We start from the raw sequence: 18,861 nt of genomic DNA, 5'->3' as shown, positions 1-18,861 counted from the left end.
TTATAGGCAAAATAATAATTGAATTAAAATTATAGTATTGAGCATTATAAATTAACTATTTTGTATTTAAAGAGCTTATCAAGTCAGTCAAGGGAAGGCAAAATAAAATAGCTTCCAAAGTGTCTTAACCTGGCATTATGAGAAAAAAAAAGCGTATCATTTTATTTTATTTTTATTTTATTTTTTGAGATAGGGGCTTGCTCTGTTACCCAGGCTGGAGTACAGTGGCACAGACATGGCTTACTGTAGCCTTGACCTCCTGGGCTCAAGCAGTCCTCCTGCCTCAGCCTCCCGATTACTCCACCATGCCTTCTAATTTTTTATTTTTTTTAGAGATAGGGTCTTGCTATGTTGCCCAGGCTGGTCTTGAACTCCTGGGCTCAAGTGTTCCTAGGTCTCCCAAAGTGCTGATATTACAGTCATGAGCCACTGCACCCGGCCTTCATTTTATTTTTGAAATTTTATCGAAGTTGGGTATGAGGACTCATGCCTCTAATTCCAGCACTTTTGGAGGTTGAGGTGGGCAGAGTGCTTGAGCCCAGGAGTTTGAGAGTAACCTCGGCAACGTGGCAAAACCCTATCTATACTAAAAAATACAAAAATTAACTGGGCTTGGTGGCATGCACCTGTAGTCCCAGCTACTCTGGAAGATGAGGTGGGAGGATAGCTTGAGCCCAGGAGGCAGAGGTTGCAGTGATATGAGGTCACACCACTGCACTCCAGCCTGGGTGACAGAGACTCTATCTCCCCTCTCCCGCCCCCCAAAAAATTATCTGTTAAAAACAAAAATACATTCCACAGAGTTATTTGAACTTGGAGTATATGACACTGTAAATTCCAAGTCACCGTGGATCTGATCTCGTCTTTTCATTGTTGTAGTAGCCCTGGCACCAGTAAGCAATACCTGGCAAAAGACAAATAGGATATACTTAATAAATATTTACAAATGAAGGAATGAATAAAAAGCCTATAAAATGTTTATAACTCATCCAGAGTTTAAGGAAATAATTAGAGGTGTATATAAAAATAGAGGAATTTACCAGTGTAATTTATATAATATTTGAAACATTTTGAATGTTTAAGCAACAGGGGAGTTAGTAAATACATAATAGTGTATCAGTAAAACAGATGAGTTCACGGGGTTTAAATATTTAGAAGAAAATTTAATGACACTAAAATAGTTATATAAGAAGTACAAGTTAAAAACAATATTCTAATTTGTAAAGATTTATTATATGATTTTATATGTATATTTTAAATGACTAGAAGGCTATATATCAAGATTTTGATTTTATTCTCTGACTGTTGGTATCATAAGCGTTTTTTATTCCTTGTTTTACTTAACTGTATTTAATTTTTAAAAATCATTTAACATGATTTTTATAACAAAGAAGACACAAATCTTTTATTTTTAAAGCAGAAAACCTGATCATTGAAATGTTTTTCCATCTAAAGCTTCAACAATCACTTATGTAGTTAAGAACTTCAGTGTTTGAAACTTTATTCATGTTTTGTGCCTCTAATATTGATATTTGTTATTCTGAACATTCATATTCCGAGCAGAAATGATCACAACAGCCTTATTTGAAACAACTCATATTATCCATATTTTCAGATTATATAATTAAAATTTAGAGAAGTTTAGTAATTTCTGTAAGGTTACATACCTAATAAATAGTGGTGAAGAAGGTCACAATCTGGCTGTCTGACTCAGAAGTCCCTACTCTGCTTGCACTGGGATCCTTGATTCCCATGAGACAGTGAGCTCCCTAGAATACTGTTATTTTATACAACTGAATATTGAGAGACACCCAGACCTCCCACATGCGCCTGAAGCACAACATGATCTTTCTTAAAGTATTGTTGCTTATGGCTTGAATGTCTTAGAGTGTGGAAGGGAAGTTCCAGTTCATGGTTTTGAAAAATGGGGGGATGATGATTTGTTTAGGGATTATAGAGTTTTCTGAAAAGGGTAGAGTGAGTATGTTCCCATTGGAGAAGGTATTATTTATGTATGTGGAATTTTATTTTTTTCAATTAAAGGAAGAAACTAGTAGAGACTACAGCTTCCCAGCTGGCCTCGAAGACCATATTTTGGGGGAGAATATGTCGCCTAACACAAGTATCTCAGGGGTGGTCCCCAGTGAACTTACCCAGAGCAACACAAGCCTTGGCAGTAGCAGCAGTAGTGGAGATGTAGGAAAACTGCATTATCCAACAGGTATGGGGAAGGATTTTCGTTTCTTCATTTGCTTCATAATAGTCTTTGCTTTCTTTTTTTTTTCAATTATTTTTATTAAAAAAAAATTTTTTTTTTTAAGAGCCAGGGTTTTGTCATGTTGCCCAGGCTGGTCTCGAACTCCTGGGCTCAAGCAGACTGCCCACCTTGGCCTCCTAAAGTGCTGGGATTACAGGTGTGAGCCACAGCACCTGGCCTGTCTTCGCTTATTTTGATTTAGATGCCTAAAACTTCCCTGCTCCTCAACAAGCCCCATTTGTTGAGATGATTGAGACATTTTTAATACTAGCTGCCTTACCACCTATTCTGATCTTGCATGATTTATAACTACTGTGATCACCTACTGCCTTTGTTTTTGGTTGTATATATTTGTGGACTATCTCATTAGTTCTCAAACTTTGGCATGCATCAGAATAATCTGGGGAAATTGTTTTAAAATATATGCAAATGTCCAAGCCTTATGCTAAAACTGAGACTGAATTTGTGAGGTGGGGCCTTGGGATATGTATTTTTTAAGCAGCTCTCTGGGTAAATCAGACATATACCAGAGTTTGAGAATCCCTAGGCTGTGATTGAAGTTTCTTACTCCATATTACTTTTTAAAATTATAATTCTTTTCTTTTTCTTTGACTTTTTATTATAAAAATTTCAAATGTCCAGGCCGGGCATGGTGGCTCACATCTGTAATTCTAGCACTTTGGAAGGCCGAGGTGCATAGATTGCCTGAGCTCAGGAGTTCGAGACCAACCTGGGAAACACAGTGAAACCCTGTCACTACTAAAATACAAAAAAAACTGGCAGCCGTGGCAGCGTGCACCTGTAATCCCAGCTACTCGGAAGGCTGAGGCAGGAGAATCACTTGAACCTGGGAGGCAGAGGTTGCAGTGAGTCGAGATCATGCCATTGTACTCCAGCCTGGGTGACAGAGCAAGACTCCATCTCAAAAAAAAAAAAAATTCAGATGTCCTAAAAGTTGAAAGAATTGTATAATGAACAATCATGTATTTTCCAACTAGATTTAATTAACTATTGTTAACTTTATCTCTATGTATGCATACATTTTTATATTGAGCCAATCGAAAAACATTTGCAGACTTTACGATACGTCTTCCCTAAATACTTTGGCATACATTTTCAAAAAATAAGGTCATTCCTTACATAAGGTTTTATGATGTTTATTCCTTTGTAGGTGAAGTTCCATTTCCAAGAGGTATGAAAGGACAAGACTTTGAAAAATCAGATCATGGTTCTTCTCAAAATACCAGCATGTCTAGCATCTATCAGAATTGTGCAATGGAGGTAAAAGTTCTATATTCAGTTCATGATAAAGTAGCTGTCAGCATATATGTATTTCAGATTGGCATTTAACAGGATTCTATGATACCCTTGGGGACAGTATATATAATAAAGTAAGTCATTTTGTTGAATTTGCTTGATGTCCTATGTAAAATAATGAACTGGTAGTTTACCTGTGAAATAATAGAACTGTTAATAATTCCAAATTTGATCAATGGAATAAATAAAATCCCATTATCTCAAGAGAATGCCTGTTAAGATTAATTTTTATTAGAGGTTCTCAGTGTCTTCGTTTTTCTGTTTTTAGGTTTTGATGTCCAGTTGTTCACAGTGTACAGCTTGTGGAGCTTTAGTCTATGATGAAGAAATTATGGCTGGATGGACAGCAGATGATTCAAATTTGAATACAACTTGTCCATTCTGTAAAAGCAACTTCTTGCCTCTTCTCAATATAGAATTCAAAGATTTGAGAGGTTCTGCAAGGTTAGTATTATAAAAGCTCCCTCAAGAAATAAGCTCCCCCAAAAGACATGAGTTCTGGGAGAAGAGTGAAATATTCATGGTATGCTCCAGGTCTGCCTTCCTGTCTGTCCTTCACCTTCAATATTTGAGTACGAATACTAGTAATGTGGGAGTCTACTTTTCCATTTTATTTAAAGTAGGATTATTAGCGAGGTGCCGTGGCTCATGTCTGTAATCTCAACATTTTGGGAGACCCAGGTGGGAGGATTTCTTGAGGTCAGGAGTTTAAGACCAGTCTGGGCAACATGGCAAGACCCTGTCTCTACAAAAAAAATTTTTTTTAATTGTCTGGGCATGGGAGTGTGCACCTGTGGTTGCAGCTACTAGAAAGACTGAGACAGGAGGATTGCATGAACCCAGGAGTTTGAAACTGCTTTGAGTATGTATTTTAAAAGAAACAAAGGGGGAAGAAAAGGCTTCACCTCTTCTCTTGTCACTTGCACTTCCTGGTAGTGTTCTGTGCAGTAAAATGACCAAATTCTAGGCAATAGAAAGGAGACTAGCTGATGTATAATCAGACATTCAGTAATTGAGAGTTTGGTAACACTATGCTCACCTAAGGGATTATACTTAATATTCTGTTCGTTTTATGGAACAAATTGAACTTTTTATTATTTTCTGTCTTTAGCTGCTTTAAAAAAATACATTGCTGGGTACAGTGGCTCACTCCTGTAATCGTAGCACTTTGGGAGGCCAAGGCAGGGAGATTGTCAGAGATCAGGAGTTTGAGACTAGCCTGGGCAACATGGTGAAACCCCGTTTCTACTAAAATAGAAAAAAATTAGCCAGGCGTGGTGGCGTGCACCTGTAGTCCCAGCTACTCAGGAGGCTGAGGCAGAAGAATTGCTTGAACCTGGGAGGCGGAGGTTGCAGTGAGCCAAGATTGCGCCACTGCACTCCAGCCTGGGTGACAGAGCAAGATTCTGTTTCCAAAAAAAAAAAAAGTACATTTAGGCCGGGTGCGATGGTGCACGCCTGTAATCCCAATACTTTGGGAGGCCAAGGCAGGAGGATCACTGATGTCAGGAGTTCAAGATCAGCCTGGGCAACATGGCAAATCCCCATTTCTACAAAAAATACAAAAAAGGTTAGCCAGACATGGTGGCACGTGCCTGTAGTCCCAGGTACTTAGGAGACTGAGGCAAGAGAATGGTTTGAACCCAGGAGGTGGAGGTTGCAGTGAGCTGAGATCGTGCCACTGAACTCTAGCCTGGGCTACAGAGTGAGACTCCATCTCAAAAACAAACAAACAAAAACATTTAATTGTAGAGGTATTTCTTCTCTGTTTTTCTTTTAGCTTCAGGCATGGAGCTAAGTCAAATCATACTCTTTAATTCCTGACACAGTATCATCTTTGGCCTGTGCAAGGGCCTTCTTGTATTTATCCTCCTTTCCCCATTCCCACCCTCATTCTCTTAATCTACGAAGACACTGACTCTGCTAAGTGTGATATATATCTCAATTTATTTCTTTTTGTTACTCAGTTTAAAATCTAAGTTACTACATGTATATCTGGTTTATGCCTGTTCTCCTACAGTAATTTGATATATCTTTGTAGTTATCCATTATTCTAGTGTTAGATACTTCAATTGGTTTCAGTTCTCTATTACTACAAACATCACTGCGGTAATGCAGTGCACTGCAAACTACGTATCCCCTTTTGGACTTGTGAAGTAGTTTCTCTCAGAAATAAATAATCCTTGGAGTGAGATCATTTTCATACATGATTTTAGTAAACATAGAATATTGCTTCCCAGATGGCTACACTCCCACAAGAAGTAGTACTCAAGAATTCTCATTTCTTTTTCTTTTCTTTTTTCTTTTCTTTTCTTTTGTTTTGGAGATGGAGTCTTACTCTGTTGCCAGGCTGGAGTGCAGTGGCGTGATTTCGGCTCAGTGCAACCTCCGCCTCCTGGGTTCAAGCAATTCTCCTGCCTCAGCCTCCCGAGTAGCTGGGACTGACTACAGGCATGTGCCGCCACGCCCAGCTAATTTTTGTATTTGTACTAGGGATAGGGTTTCACCATGTTGGCCAGGACGGTCTCGATCTCTTGCCCTCATGATCTGCCTGCCTCGGCCTCTCAGAAATTCTCGTTTCTATATGGCCTTACCAGCATTTGTTATCATCACTTTTTAAATTTTGGCAGTTTGAATTTGTCTCAATACTAACAAATTTGAGTGTCTCTTAATTATTTGTTATTCTAGAGTTTTTTTTTTGGAGACAGAGTTTCACTCGTGTTGCCCAGGCTGGAGTGTTAATGGCGCAATCTCGGCTTACTGCAACCTCTGCTTCCTGGGTTGAAGCGATTCTCCTGACTCAGCCTTTCGAGTATGTGGGATTACAGGCGTCCTCCTCCATGCCCAGCTGATTTTTGTATTTTTAGTAGAGACAGGGTTTTGCCATGTTAGCCAGGCTGGTCTCGAACTCCTGACCTCAGGTGATCCTCCCATACCTTGGCCTCCCAAAGTGCTGAGATTACAGGCTTTAGCCACTGCAGCTGGCCTATTCTAGCATTTTCTGTGAATTGCCTCCTTATATTCATTGCCTATTTTTCTATTATTTCTTTTTCCTGTTTTGACTTGAATATTATTGATACTAATTTTTTGAAGAGAAAGTATTAATTTTGATGTCATTATCCATTAGTTTTTTTTTTTACCTTGCAATTTGTACTTTTGGAATCTTGCTTTAAAAGTTGTTCCCTATACCTAGGATGTGAAAGTTTTCTCCTTGAACATTTTTGCTTATATTATACTTTTGATATTTAGGTCTTTAATATATCTGGATTTTACTTTTTATATATGATGGTAGAGATCCAGCTTTTATTTTTCCTCCATATAAAAATCCAGTTATTCCAATATTATCTACTAAATAACCGATCCTTTTCTCACTGATATGTGGTGTCACCTTTATCTTATTTCAGTTCCCATGTATACCTCGCTTTGTTCTGCATTTTCTTGCTGTTTTTCTTAATGCCATATTGTTTTTGTCACTTAGTCTTTGTGTTATATCTGGTTAGTAGGGGGAGTTCCGCTCTAGGATTTTATTGTTATTATATTTTGTGCACTTACTTTCCTATGAATTCTTAGATTGTTTGAGGTCTTCAAAACACACACACACACACACACACACACACACAGACATACACACAACTAGAGTTTTCCTTGAGATTGCATTAGATTTATAGATTAACTTGGGGAAAATGGACTTTTCTAATATTATTGTCTTATCTATGAGACTGGTATATCTCTGTATTTTTTTTCAGATCTTCTTTTATGTCCTTTAACACAGGTTTAAATTATTCTCCATAAGTCCTATCCTTTTTTGTTAATTGTGTTTTTAAGCTATTGTGACAAGCATTTTATTTTATATTTTTCAAATTGGGTATAAAGGAGCATTATTAAGTCTGTCCCCTGAATATGTTGTTATGGAAAATTTCAAGCTTATGACAAAGTTTAAAGGTTTTTTTCAATGAACACCCAAATATCTCTACCCCTATGTCCTTCAATTTACACTTTACTATACTTAGTCTATCACCTGTCTGTCTCTTCATCAATCTGTCTTAAATTTTTACTCATTTGAAGGTAAGATAGAGATATTAATACATTTCTCCCCCAAAGACTTTGGTATGCATATCATTAGCTACAGCTCAGTATTTATTGACAGATTTCTTTCTTTTGAGATAAATTGTTATACAGCAAAATGTACAAATCTTAAAACATTCCATTTGAAGAATAAATGCATGCATTTGTGCAAAAATTAAACCCTTAGAAAACATTACCATTACCTCAGAAAATTCTTGAATGTTCCTTGCAAGGCCCTTCCCTCCCCAAGTCCCCACCCAAAAAGAGAAGAAGAGAGATAAGATGGAAATAAAACAATGAACAGAGAAGAAATGACTAGAAACAAGATGGAGAGTTATAAGTGATAAAAAGGGGCATTATAAGCAATTATAGATTAACATATCTTAATATGCTGCTGCTGCAGCTCTTCTTTATTTTTTTTTAACTCAGGAAATGAATAAAATATTTTGCTTCCCCTCTTCCTTCCTAGTTTTCTTTAGTGGTTCTCAAAAATGGGAAGATCTTTTATTGGACTACTTCCAACCTTTTCTTTGAAAAGTTTACCATAGGAGGGGAAGATAAGATAACAGGAATGTGAGAGAGAGAGAGAGAAAGAGAGAGAGAGAGAGTGTGTGTATGTGTTTGAAATGGGCAGCATTTTCCTTCTGGAATATATATAATTTTATTAATGATTCCTTTAGCAATAAGATGATTCTAAATATGATAGAATTTAGAAGACTAGAGGATTTTTAAAGGCTCTTTCCCCCCGCTTTTCCATGTGTAGCTTTTTCCTGAAACCAAGTACCTCTGGTGACAGTTTACAAAGTGGAAGCATTCCATTGGCAAATGAATCCTTGGAGCACAAACCTGTATCCAGTTTAGCAGAACCTGACTTGATCAACTTTATGGATTTCCCAAAACATAACCAGACCATAACTGAAGAAACAGGCTCTGCAGTTGAACCAAGGTACCAAAGAGTACAGAGACTTCTTTATATAATAAGAAATGGGGTACCCTTGTAAAAATTCTGTCTCTAAAGACAACCTGACTCATGTGGGCATAAGTTCAAGCATTTAAAAGTACATCCTAACTTTTTATTACCACGTAGTGTTTAAAGAGCTAATGAATGAATCTGATCTGGTGATAAACCATTTTTGAACCAAGTTTAATATTTTATAGTAGTCTTTTGCAAAATGAACTTCTCAACAGTAAAATATTCCCCTTTAATGTAGTCATTGCCAATTTTCAGAGGAGAAATATTATTTTCTGTGAAATGTACACTTGACCCTTAACTACTAATTGAATCAAACATTTATTGAGACTCTATTGTATGCTAAATATTATGCTAAGCTCTAAAAATAAAAAAGTAAATATGATTGGGACTCTCTCCTTAGGTGGATCACAGCCCAGTAGAGATTAAATACTTGTCAGTGTCTTTACATACTTATTTGCATGTAGCATACTTCTAGGTAATTTTGTTTAATAAAGATGAAATAATATTTGAGTAAAGCAACTGAATGGGTACTTGTCTTTTTAAAGTAATAACTGTATATCTACAGTATGTCATCTTCCCACCCCTCACCAGAACTGTCTACTCCATCCTGTTTTTCTGACCAGTTTTACAAAACTGCCTGAAGAAAATGCAGTTCTTAGAAGGTGGTACTGAATTCTTCTTAGATATATTTAGTAGACTCGTGGTCCATTGCAGAAAATACTGTAGCTCTACAGAATGACTGTTTTTCAATATGAACATAGCATTTCTTCTACATTTTTTTTAAGTGATGAAATAAAGAGAGCCAGTGGAGATGTCCAAACTATGAAAATTTCATCTGTGCCTAATAGTTTATCAAAGCGAAATGTATCTTTGACTCGAAGTCACAGTGTTGGAGGCCCCTTGCAGAATATTGACTTTACCCAGCGACCGTTTCATGGCATTTCAACAGTTAGTCTTCCAAACAGTCTGCAGGAAGTTGTGGTATGTAACAGCATTGTAATTTTACTGCATATGCATCTAAGTATATAGTAGAATATTATAAACTCTTCTGTAGTAGACTTTTTTAAATGACATGAAAAGTGATAGATTAGGATTTTTCCATAAACAAATAGCTTTTTATTGTGGAGAATTTCGAATATGTACAAAAAGAAACAATATAATGAGTCCCTTGACCCATCATCTAGCTTTGATAATTTTCAGTGTATAGCCATTCTTCTTTCATGTATACTCTCATTCAGTTCTCTTTTTTTTTTTTGAGATTATTTTGAAGCAAATTTCAAACATCACAATTCTGTTAGTAAATATTTCAGTATGTCTACCTAAATGATGAGGACTTTAGAAAAATATAACCACACTGCTTCTGTCATACAAAAAAACTCCCAAATAATATTATCCAGTTATTTAGTCTGTTCAAATTTCTGATTGTCTCAAAAATGTCAAATGCATATGTGTGTGTGTATATGTGTGGGTTGTAGCTTGAGGAATCAGGATCAAATAAAGTCCATTTATTACAGTTGGTTGGTATGGTTTTTAGTTTTTTTGAATCTGTAGATTCTTTTTTCCCTTTGCAATTTATTTGTTGATAAAACTGGTTAGAGTATAGTTTCCCATAATCCAGATTTTGCTGGTTGCAATGATAAAAGTTGGAATTTGTATTCAGAACCTTGATCAGATTTGGGGGTTTTGTTTTATTGTTCATTTACTTGTTTATTTTTATAAGACAATTTCATCAGTGGTGGTATGTTCCTCACAGCAGGAGACATAAACATTAGTAGCTATTAATGCCTTAATAACTAGATAAAATAATTTATTAGGAGCTATAAAATGATAATAGTCTAATTCTGTCATTTCTTCTTTATAGTAAGGAATACATTACAAAAAGAAACTTCCCCTGCTTCAGCCTCCCTAGTAACTGGAAGTACAGACACATACCACCATGCCTTAAACATTTATCTTTAAATCTATTGCTGTTTTTATCCTTGTTGATGCTTATATTATTCTCTTTGGTCAGCTACAAGCCTCTACAAGTTAGCTCATTAGTCCTTTTGACACAACTCTAGTAGCTTTTTTGTAATTTTTAAAAAGCTTTCTTGCTTTCTTATATAACAAGATGTTTCATGCTTATGTTATATATATTCTTACCCAGACCTAGAATCAGTCGTTTCTCTAAGAAACCATGGGTCAGTTTAGAGGGAAATGATTTTGGAGACCACAGTGTAGGCATGAGGGGGACTCACTATTAATGAGAGAGTTTTAAACATTTTATCCTGATTATAATATGCATAACTCAAAAAGTCTAGGTTAGGTTTTTTTTTCATTTCTTATTTCATTTGAATTTTTAAAATGCAATTTTTTTATTTCCTTCAGTTTTTGTTGCAGTCAATTGTAAAAATGAGTTAAGTCAACAAAGAATGTTAATACGAAAGACTGGCCCATCAGTTTAGAGTTGTAGCAGGAAGATAATGTCACACAGTTTTTACACACATATTACTATAAATCATCTGAAATGCAAATATTTCTTATAAAAATTGAAAAAAAGCCTAATATATTCAGACCATTGCTCTCAATGTGATAGAGAATATGTTTTAAAGAGTCTGTTGATTAATTTTCTTTTGTAATGATTTAACTTAATAGTATTTAAGTATTTTCTTTTTTAGGTTTTCATTCATTAGGGTATTCTGCATGTAGCAATGGTCCTGAAACAACTGGTAGCAATGGTCCTGAAATAACTGATTTAAAAAGAATAGAGAGGCATAATCTCATTGAGAAGTACTCTTGAGCATACAAATTTAAACAGATAATACTAATTTTTTTGTATTTTTTTTGAAGGATCCTTTAGGAAAGAGGCCCAATCCTCCCCCTGTTTCTGTGCCCTACTTGAGTCCTCTAGTGCTTCGTAAAGAACTTGAGTCTTTGCTAGAAAATGAAGGTGATCAGGTGATTCATACATCTTCTTTCATCAATCAACATCCAATCATTTTCTGGAACCTCATTTGGTATTTCAGACGTTTGGACCTTCCTAGTAACTTGCCAGGACTTATCCTCACATCTGAACATTGTAATGAAGGTGTACAGGTAGGGTGCCAACTTTTATACTTACATTACATTAGTATTGGGTAAGATGAGACTTAACTTCAAGCTCCTGAAAGTGTACAACAACAGTAGCTTAACAAGACAAGTTTATTTCTCTCTCACTTAAAAGTTTGGATAAGCAGTCCCGGAATTGTAAAGTGTTAGGAGCCTAAAATCTGTCTATATTTTTGCTTAGCTATGCGTAACCCTCATTTCCAAGTTGTGCTTCTGGTCCAGGATGGCTGATTCTCTCCAAACTATCACATCCACTTTTTATCCAGCAGTTAGGAGAAAAATGGATGGATGGGAGAGTATGTCTTCTTTCTTAAGGGACAGCTCCTGGAGTTGTAGATAATATTTCCACATATATTTTCTTGGCCTGAACTCAGTTATTAGGTCGTATCTATCTACAAGGGTAGCTAGAAAAGGTAGCTTTTATTCTTTTTTTTCTACTTCTTCTTTTTGCCCAGGCTGGAGTGCAATGGTGCGATCTTGGCTCACTGCAACCCCCTTTTCCCGGGTTCAAGTGATTCTCCTGCCTCAGCCTCCCGAGTAGTTGGGATTATAGGCGCCCACAACCACACCTAGCTAATTTTTGTATTTTTAGTAGAGACAGGGTTTCACTATGTTGGCCAGGCTGATCTCGAACTCCTGACCTCAGGTGATCCACCTGCCTCAGCCTCCCAAATTGCTGGGATTATAAGTGTGAGCCACTGCACCGGGCTGGTAGCTGTTATTCTTAACTGTTCTATTCCCAGCTGCAGTTCTCAAAGCAATTTAATAAAAATTCAAATGAAATAATATGAGTACTTATTTGAAAGGACTCATATTATCCATATTTTTGAGATGTTATAATTAAAAGTTAGAGTAATTTAGTAATTTCTGTAAGGTGACACACCTAATAGGTGATGGAGAAGAGAGCCAAAGTCACAGTCTGGCTGTTTGATTTATAAGCCCCTGTTCTACTTATACTGGGATCCTGATTCCATGAGAGACAGTGAGCTCCTAGAATGCTTTATTTTATAGTTTTTTTGTTTATTTGTTTTTTGAGACGGAATCCCACTGTCACCCAGGGGCGTACAGTGGCGTGATCTTAGCTCACTGCCATCTCTACTTCCCAGGTTCAAGCAATTCTCCTGCCTCAGCCTCCTGAGTAGTTGGGATTACAGGCATCCACCACAACGCCTGGTTAATTTTTGTATTTTTGGTAGATATGGAGTTTCACCATGTTGGCCAGGCTGGTCTCAAACTCTTGACCTCAGGTGATCCACCTGCCTCGGCCTCCTAAAGTGCTGGGATTACAGGTGTGAGCTAACGCGCCCGGCCTATTATATAGTGTTGAATATTGATGGACAGTCAGACCTCAAACATATACCTGGTATAACATAAATTCTTTCCTTGAAGTACTATAAACTCTAGTTTGACTCATTTATTTTAAGTAATAGTAGACAAAACAAAATTATTTGGTAAGGTAGTAGAAACTCCTGCACTTTGACCTTAAAATTTGCTGTAATGGTGATTAATCTTTCTCTGTTGTGCCAGTTAGCAAATTGTCTCCCATTCTTTAAAAGTTACACCAAGAAACCTTTACTTAAAAAAATAATAATAACATTTGTAATCAGACATTAATAAAAATTAAAATTTTGTCTCTGAATTTTAGGTCCAGAATTTTAAAAGGACTCAATCTGTGTATATAACCAAGCTTCACTAGATTTCACTGGTAATTGTTATTCTTGGGATTTTCTTTTGATCTCTTTTAGCTTCCTCTGTCATCTCTGTCCCAGGATAGCAAACTTGTATATATTCAGCTGTTATGGGATAATATCAACCTTCACCAGCAACCAAGAGAACCTCTGTATGTCTCATGGAGGAATTTTAGTAAGTAAAATAGAATTAAAGACATAACAGCAGGGAGTGGTGGCTCACACCTATAAAGCCATCACTTTGGGAGGCCTAGGTGGTTGGATCACTTGAGGCCAGGAGTTGGAGACCAGCCTGGCCAACATGGGGAAACTCTGTCTCTACTAAAAATACAAAACTTAGCCAGGTGTGGTGGTGGGCACCTGTAGTCCCAGCTACTCTGGAGGCTGAGGCGCAAGAATCGCTTGAACGCAGGTAGTGGAGGTTGTAGTGAGCCGAGGTCATGCCACTGCACTCCAGCCTGGGTGTCAGAGCAAGATTGTGTCTCAAACAAAACAAAGAATTAAAGACATAAAATACTTAAAACGGAAACAACTGAAATATGCATCCATAGATGACTGGATAAGCAAATTGTGGCACAGTCCATCCATGTTGTAGGATATTGTTCCACGATAAAGAATGGGCTGCTGGGGGAAAAAAGGAACAGAATTAAGCTAAATTTCCCTAGAGTTAAATAGAGAAAAGCAGATTATTTTGCTTTATTTTTAATTTTTTAATTAATTCAAAATGATTTGCAATTGTAAAAAAAAGTACACACGAAAATGAAAAAGTGATTTGCTGTTGTACTGATCTATTTTTAACTGTGACAGGTCTCAACTGAGTTGAGTAATTTTTTTGGTGACTTTTTTTTATCAAGTAAGAGTTTGGTTGGGTATTTTGAGAGTAAATTCTATGTAGCAGAAGAGTAATTTAGATGTGTTGGTATAAGATCCTAAGTTCAGTTGTATTGATGGATACTGACTGGTTTTAAAGGTTCTGGCTTCATTTTTAATCTTTTATATTTAGAATCTATTTTTACAAGGAGTTTAAAGGGTTATTATTCATGTATTCAGAAGCCTTATGAGTCAATAAGAAAAATATAAACAATTCAGTAGATAAATGGGCAAATAATATTAATATGGGTAATTCATGGGAAAAACATTAAGTGGCTTTCAAACTGTGTTAGTTTGCTAGGGCTGCCATAATAAAATACTACAGACTGGGTGGCTTTAACAACAGGAATTTATTTTTTCACAGTTCTCTGGAGGCTGGAAATGTAAAATCTAGAAAGAGATCAGCAGGTTTGGTTTCTTCTAGGCCTCTCACTGTCTTGTGGATGGCTACCTTCTTGCTGTATGCCCACGTAACCTTTTCTCTCTGTGTTTGCATGCATGCACATGCACACATCCCTGGTGTCTCCTTTTCTTATAAAGACACCAGCCATATTAGATTAGGTTCCCACTCTTATGTCCTCATGTAATCTTAATTATTTCTTTAAAGGCCTCGTCTCCAAATAGAGTCAAATTGCCAGTTAGGGCCTCAACATATGAATTTGGGGGTGACACAATTCAGTCTGTAATATAAACATATTTTAAAAGTTCAGTCATATTAGTATGAAGTGAAATATAACTTTATATTTAAAAAAGGAAAATAGAGGCCTGGTACGGTGGCTAATGCCTGTAATCCCAGCACTTTGGGAGGCCAAGGCAGGTGGATCACTTGAGGTCAGGAGTTCAAGACCAGCTTAGCCAATATGGTGAAACCCTGTCTCTACTAAAAATATTTTTTAAAAAAATTAGCCAGGCATGGCGGTGCATGCTTGTAATCCTAGCTACTCGGGAGGCTGAGGCAGGAGAATCACTTGAACTAAGAAAGCAGAGGTTGCAGTGAGCCAAGATTGCACCATTGCATCTGGCCTGGGCATCGCAGCGAGATTCCATCTCAAAAAAGAAAGGAAAATGTGGCTGGGTGTGGTGGCTCACACCTGTAATCCCAGCACTTGAGTCCAGGAATTCTATGCAGCAGTGAGCTATGATTCCACCACTATACCCCAGCCTGGAGACTCCGTCTCAAAAAAAAAAAAAATTTAATAGTTTTAGAATTGCTTTTTTTTTTTTTTTTTAAGACAGAGTTTTGCTTCTGTTGTCCAGGCTGGAGTGCACCAGTGCAATCTTGGCTCACTGCAACCTCCACCACCGGGGTTCAAGAGATTCTTCTGCCTTAGCCTCCCCAGTAGCTGGGATTATAGGTATATGCCACCACACCCAGCTAATTTTGTATTTTTAGTAGAGATGGGATTTCTCCATGTTGGTCAGGCTAGTCTTAAACTCCCAACCTCAGGTGATCCGTCCACCTCGGCCTCCCAAAGTGTTGGGATTACAAGCATGAACCACTGCACCCGGCCAAATTACTTTTCTTCTAATTAGCACTAGACTCTACTATATGTAATAGAAAATGACAGAAGTTTAAATGGGTAAAAATTATTCTCTTATATAAAGTTATTAGGCTAAGTGAATCAGGCTGGGTGTTTTGGAGGCCAAGGTGGAGGATCACTTGGGAACAGGAGTTTGAGACCAGCCTGGGCATAGTGAGATTCCCATCTCTACAAAAAATAAAAATAAAAAATTAGCTAGGTGTCATGGCATGCACCTGTAGTGTCAGCTACTCGAGGCTGAGGCTGGAGGATTGCTTGAGCCCAGGAGGTCAAGGCTGCAGTGAGCTATGATTGTACCACACTGCACTCCAGCCTGGCTGACAGATTGAAACACTGTCTAGAAAGAAGTTATGAATTACATCATGTTGTACACCATAAGTAAATACGGTTTCTATTTATCAATTAAAAATAAGGCCAGACATGTTGGCTCATGCTTGTAATTCCAGTGATTTTGGAGGCTGAGGCAGGAGGACTGCTTGAGGCCAGGAGTTTGAGACTGGCCTGGACAATATAATAAGACCCTATCTCTACAAAAATAAAATAAATTAACTGACTGTGGTGGTGCATGCCTGTAGTCCTAGCTATTTGGGAGGCTGAGTGGGGAGGATTGCTTGAGTCCAGGAGTTGACGGTTATAATGATCAGCCACTGCGCTCCAACCTGGGCAACAGAATGAGATCCTGTCTCCAAAAAATAAGTAAATACATTTTTAAAAAAGAAAGAAGTTATATACTATACAGTTTAGTATTGCTAGGCAACTCCTCTGTCATCAGGGACCCAGGTTCCTTCTGTTATATCTGCTTTACTGTCAGTAAAGATTGCTTCATGGTCACAAGATGGCTGCTGGAGTACAATCTATCACATCTCAGCCTCAGGAAGTAAGCCACCATATACAGGTCTTCCCGTTTGAAGGGAGCAGGAAAAACATTTTTTAGTTGGGCACATTGCCACATAATTTTACTAGTGGCGGGGAGGTGATATTGGATAAGCAAAGAGAAAATGCCACAACTCTGCAAAAAAAAAAAAAAAAAAAACTTTTAAAATAATTATGACCAGGCACGGTGGCTCACACCCATAATCCCAGCACTTTGGGAGGCAGATTGCTTGAGCGTAGGAGTTTGAGACCAAACTGGGCAACATTATGAAACCCTATCTCTACAAAAAATACAAAAATTATCTGGGCATGATGGCATACACCTGTAGTCCCATCTATTTGGGAGGTTGAGGTGGGAGGATCACTTGAGCCTGGGAGGTGAAGGTTGCAGTGAGCCATGAATGAGCCACTGCACTCCAGCCTGGGGGACACAGACCTTGTCTCAAAAAAAAAAAAAAAAGAAAATGATAAAAACAGTAATAATAATTGAAAAAAAAACTTACTATGTTCTTATTGTTAGATTCTGAAAAGAAATCATCTCTCCTGTCAGAGGAACAACAAGCAACAAGCACTTTAGTAGAAACCATCAGGCAGAGTATTCAGCATAATAACGTTCTTAAACCCATCAACCTGCTTTCACAACAGATGAAGCCAGGCATGAAAAGGCAAAGGTAAATAATCCAGTATTTTCTGCTTGCTACCACTCAATAATTTCATGTTTTTAAAAAATTATCTTACGTTAAAAAATATCTCTAGTTGTAAAAGAAATACTCATCGCAAAACATCTAACTGTATTAAAAAGTGCTACACAAATATATGAATTCCTGCTTGAATACAAACACATAATAAAAGTGTCTGGGGGCTCAGCACGGTGGCTCACGCCTATAATTCCAGCACTTTGGGTGGCCAAAGCAGAAGGATTGCTTGAGTTCAGGAGTTTGATACCGTATGAGCAACATAGCAAGACCCCATCTCTACAAAAAATAATTTGGCAGGTGTGGTGCCTGTGACCTCAGCTACTGGCAAGGGTTATACAGGAGGATTCCTTGAGCCCAGGAGATCAAGATTACAGTAAGCGGTGATAACTGCACTGCACTGCCACCTAGGCAACAGAGCAAAACCCTGTCTCAAAAAAAAGTGGGTAATAGATTACATTTTAAGAAGATAATTCATTGATCTAAAATGTACTGTTTTGGAAACATTATTGCTGTTTGCTGGAAACCTATAAATGTATTAACATTGATAAACATAAGTACTACTTATTCAGGGCCTGTGATACCCACACATCTTTTCTTTTGTGGGACATAAGAGAATATGGAAATAGGAGTAGAAACAATTTGGGAAAGAGAATGAACTACAAAGGATATGGAGTTACTGTGCTCCTTTGCGTATTGTCTGCTAATATGTTTGGATTAGTACTCATCCTCTCCTCAGCATAAGTGAATTTTGCAATAGAAGCTTCAGAAAAGTATGCGTAATCGCTTATATCAAACATTACTAATGTTTCCACAGTGCCCTTCAAGTTTTTTAGGTCATGGCATCTTTGAAGATAATCTCAGAAGTGACAGGGCAAGAATTGATAATGAAAATGGATGGATCCATTTTTATTCTCAGTAGTTGAGGTAGAGACGACCTTCTTCACAATCTGTAATGAGTAGCTTGCTTCAAGCATCTGTAGTTTAATGTAATATTAGAAATGCCATATTACGGCTTCTGAAGTTTTTTTTTTTTTTTAAAGAGATGGGGTCTCACTTTGTTGCCCAGGCTGGAGTGCAGTGTTCACAGCCGCGATCCCACTACTGATCGGCAGGGGAGTTTTGACCTGCTGTTTCCGACCTGGGCCGGTTCACCCCTCCTTTGGCAACCTGGTCACCATATTGATGGCAGGAGGTCACCATATTGATGCCCAACTTAGTGCGGACACCCAATCAGCATAGCGCACTATGGCTCAGAACTTCTGGGCTCAAGCGATCCTCCCACCTCAGCCTCTTGAGTAGCTGGGACTACAGGCAAGCTTCTAAAGAAAGTGATTTGACTGGACTTGGTGGCTCATGCCTATAATCCCAGCCCTTTAGGAGGCCAAGGCAGGTGGATCACGTGGGGTTGGGAGTTTGAGACCAGCCTGACCAACATGGAGAAACCCTATCTCTACTAAAAATACAAAATTAGCTGGGCATGGTGGCGCATGCC

General features: G+C 37.7%; 1 protein-coding gene across 6 annotated transcripts in view; it reads left to right on the top strand.

Moving 5' to 3' along the window:
- Positions 1-18,861, top strand: part of DENND4C (DENN domain containing 4C) — a 132,731-nt gene that overhangs the window by 108,952 nt on the left and 4,918 nt on the right. For all 6 annotated transcript variants that reach the window (XM_064381151.1, XM_064381158.1, XM_064381145.1 and 3 more), the window contains 8 exons: positions 2,044-2,221; positions 3,429-3,538; positions 3,843-4,018; positions 8,403-8,585; positions 9,398-9,593; positions 11,442-11,687; positions 13,445-13,562; positions 17,192-17,342. In XM_064381151.1, the coding sequence (XP_064237221.1) occupies positions 2,044-2,221; positions 3,429-3,538; positions 3,843-4,018; positions 8,403-8,585; positions 9,398-9,593; positions 11,442-11,687; positions 13,445-13,562; positions 17,192-17,342 (1,358 nt within the window). The remainder of the gene's footprint in view (positions 1-2,043; positions 2,222-3,428; positions 3,539-3,842; positions 4,019-8,402; positions 8,586-9,397; positions 9,594-11,441; positions 11,688-13,444; positions 13,563-17,191; positions 17,343-18,861) is intronic.

This window comes from Aotus nancymaae, unplaced genomic scaffold (assembly GCF_030222135.1).
Source record: "Aotus nancymaae isolate 86718 unplaced genomic scaffold, 86718_ANA_hifiasm-v0.15.2.pri h1tg000003l, whole genome shotgun sequence".
Taxonomy (NCBI): Eukaryota; Metazoa; Chordata; class Mammalia; order Primates; family Aotidae; genus Aotus; species Aotus nancymaae.
The sequence above is the reverse complement of the archived record's forward strand: the minus strand, read 5'-3'. Positions and strand labels throughout refer to the sequence as shown.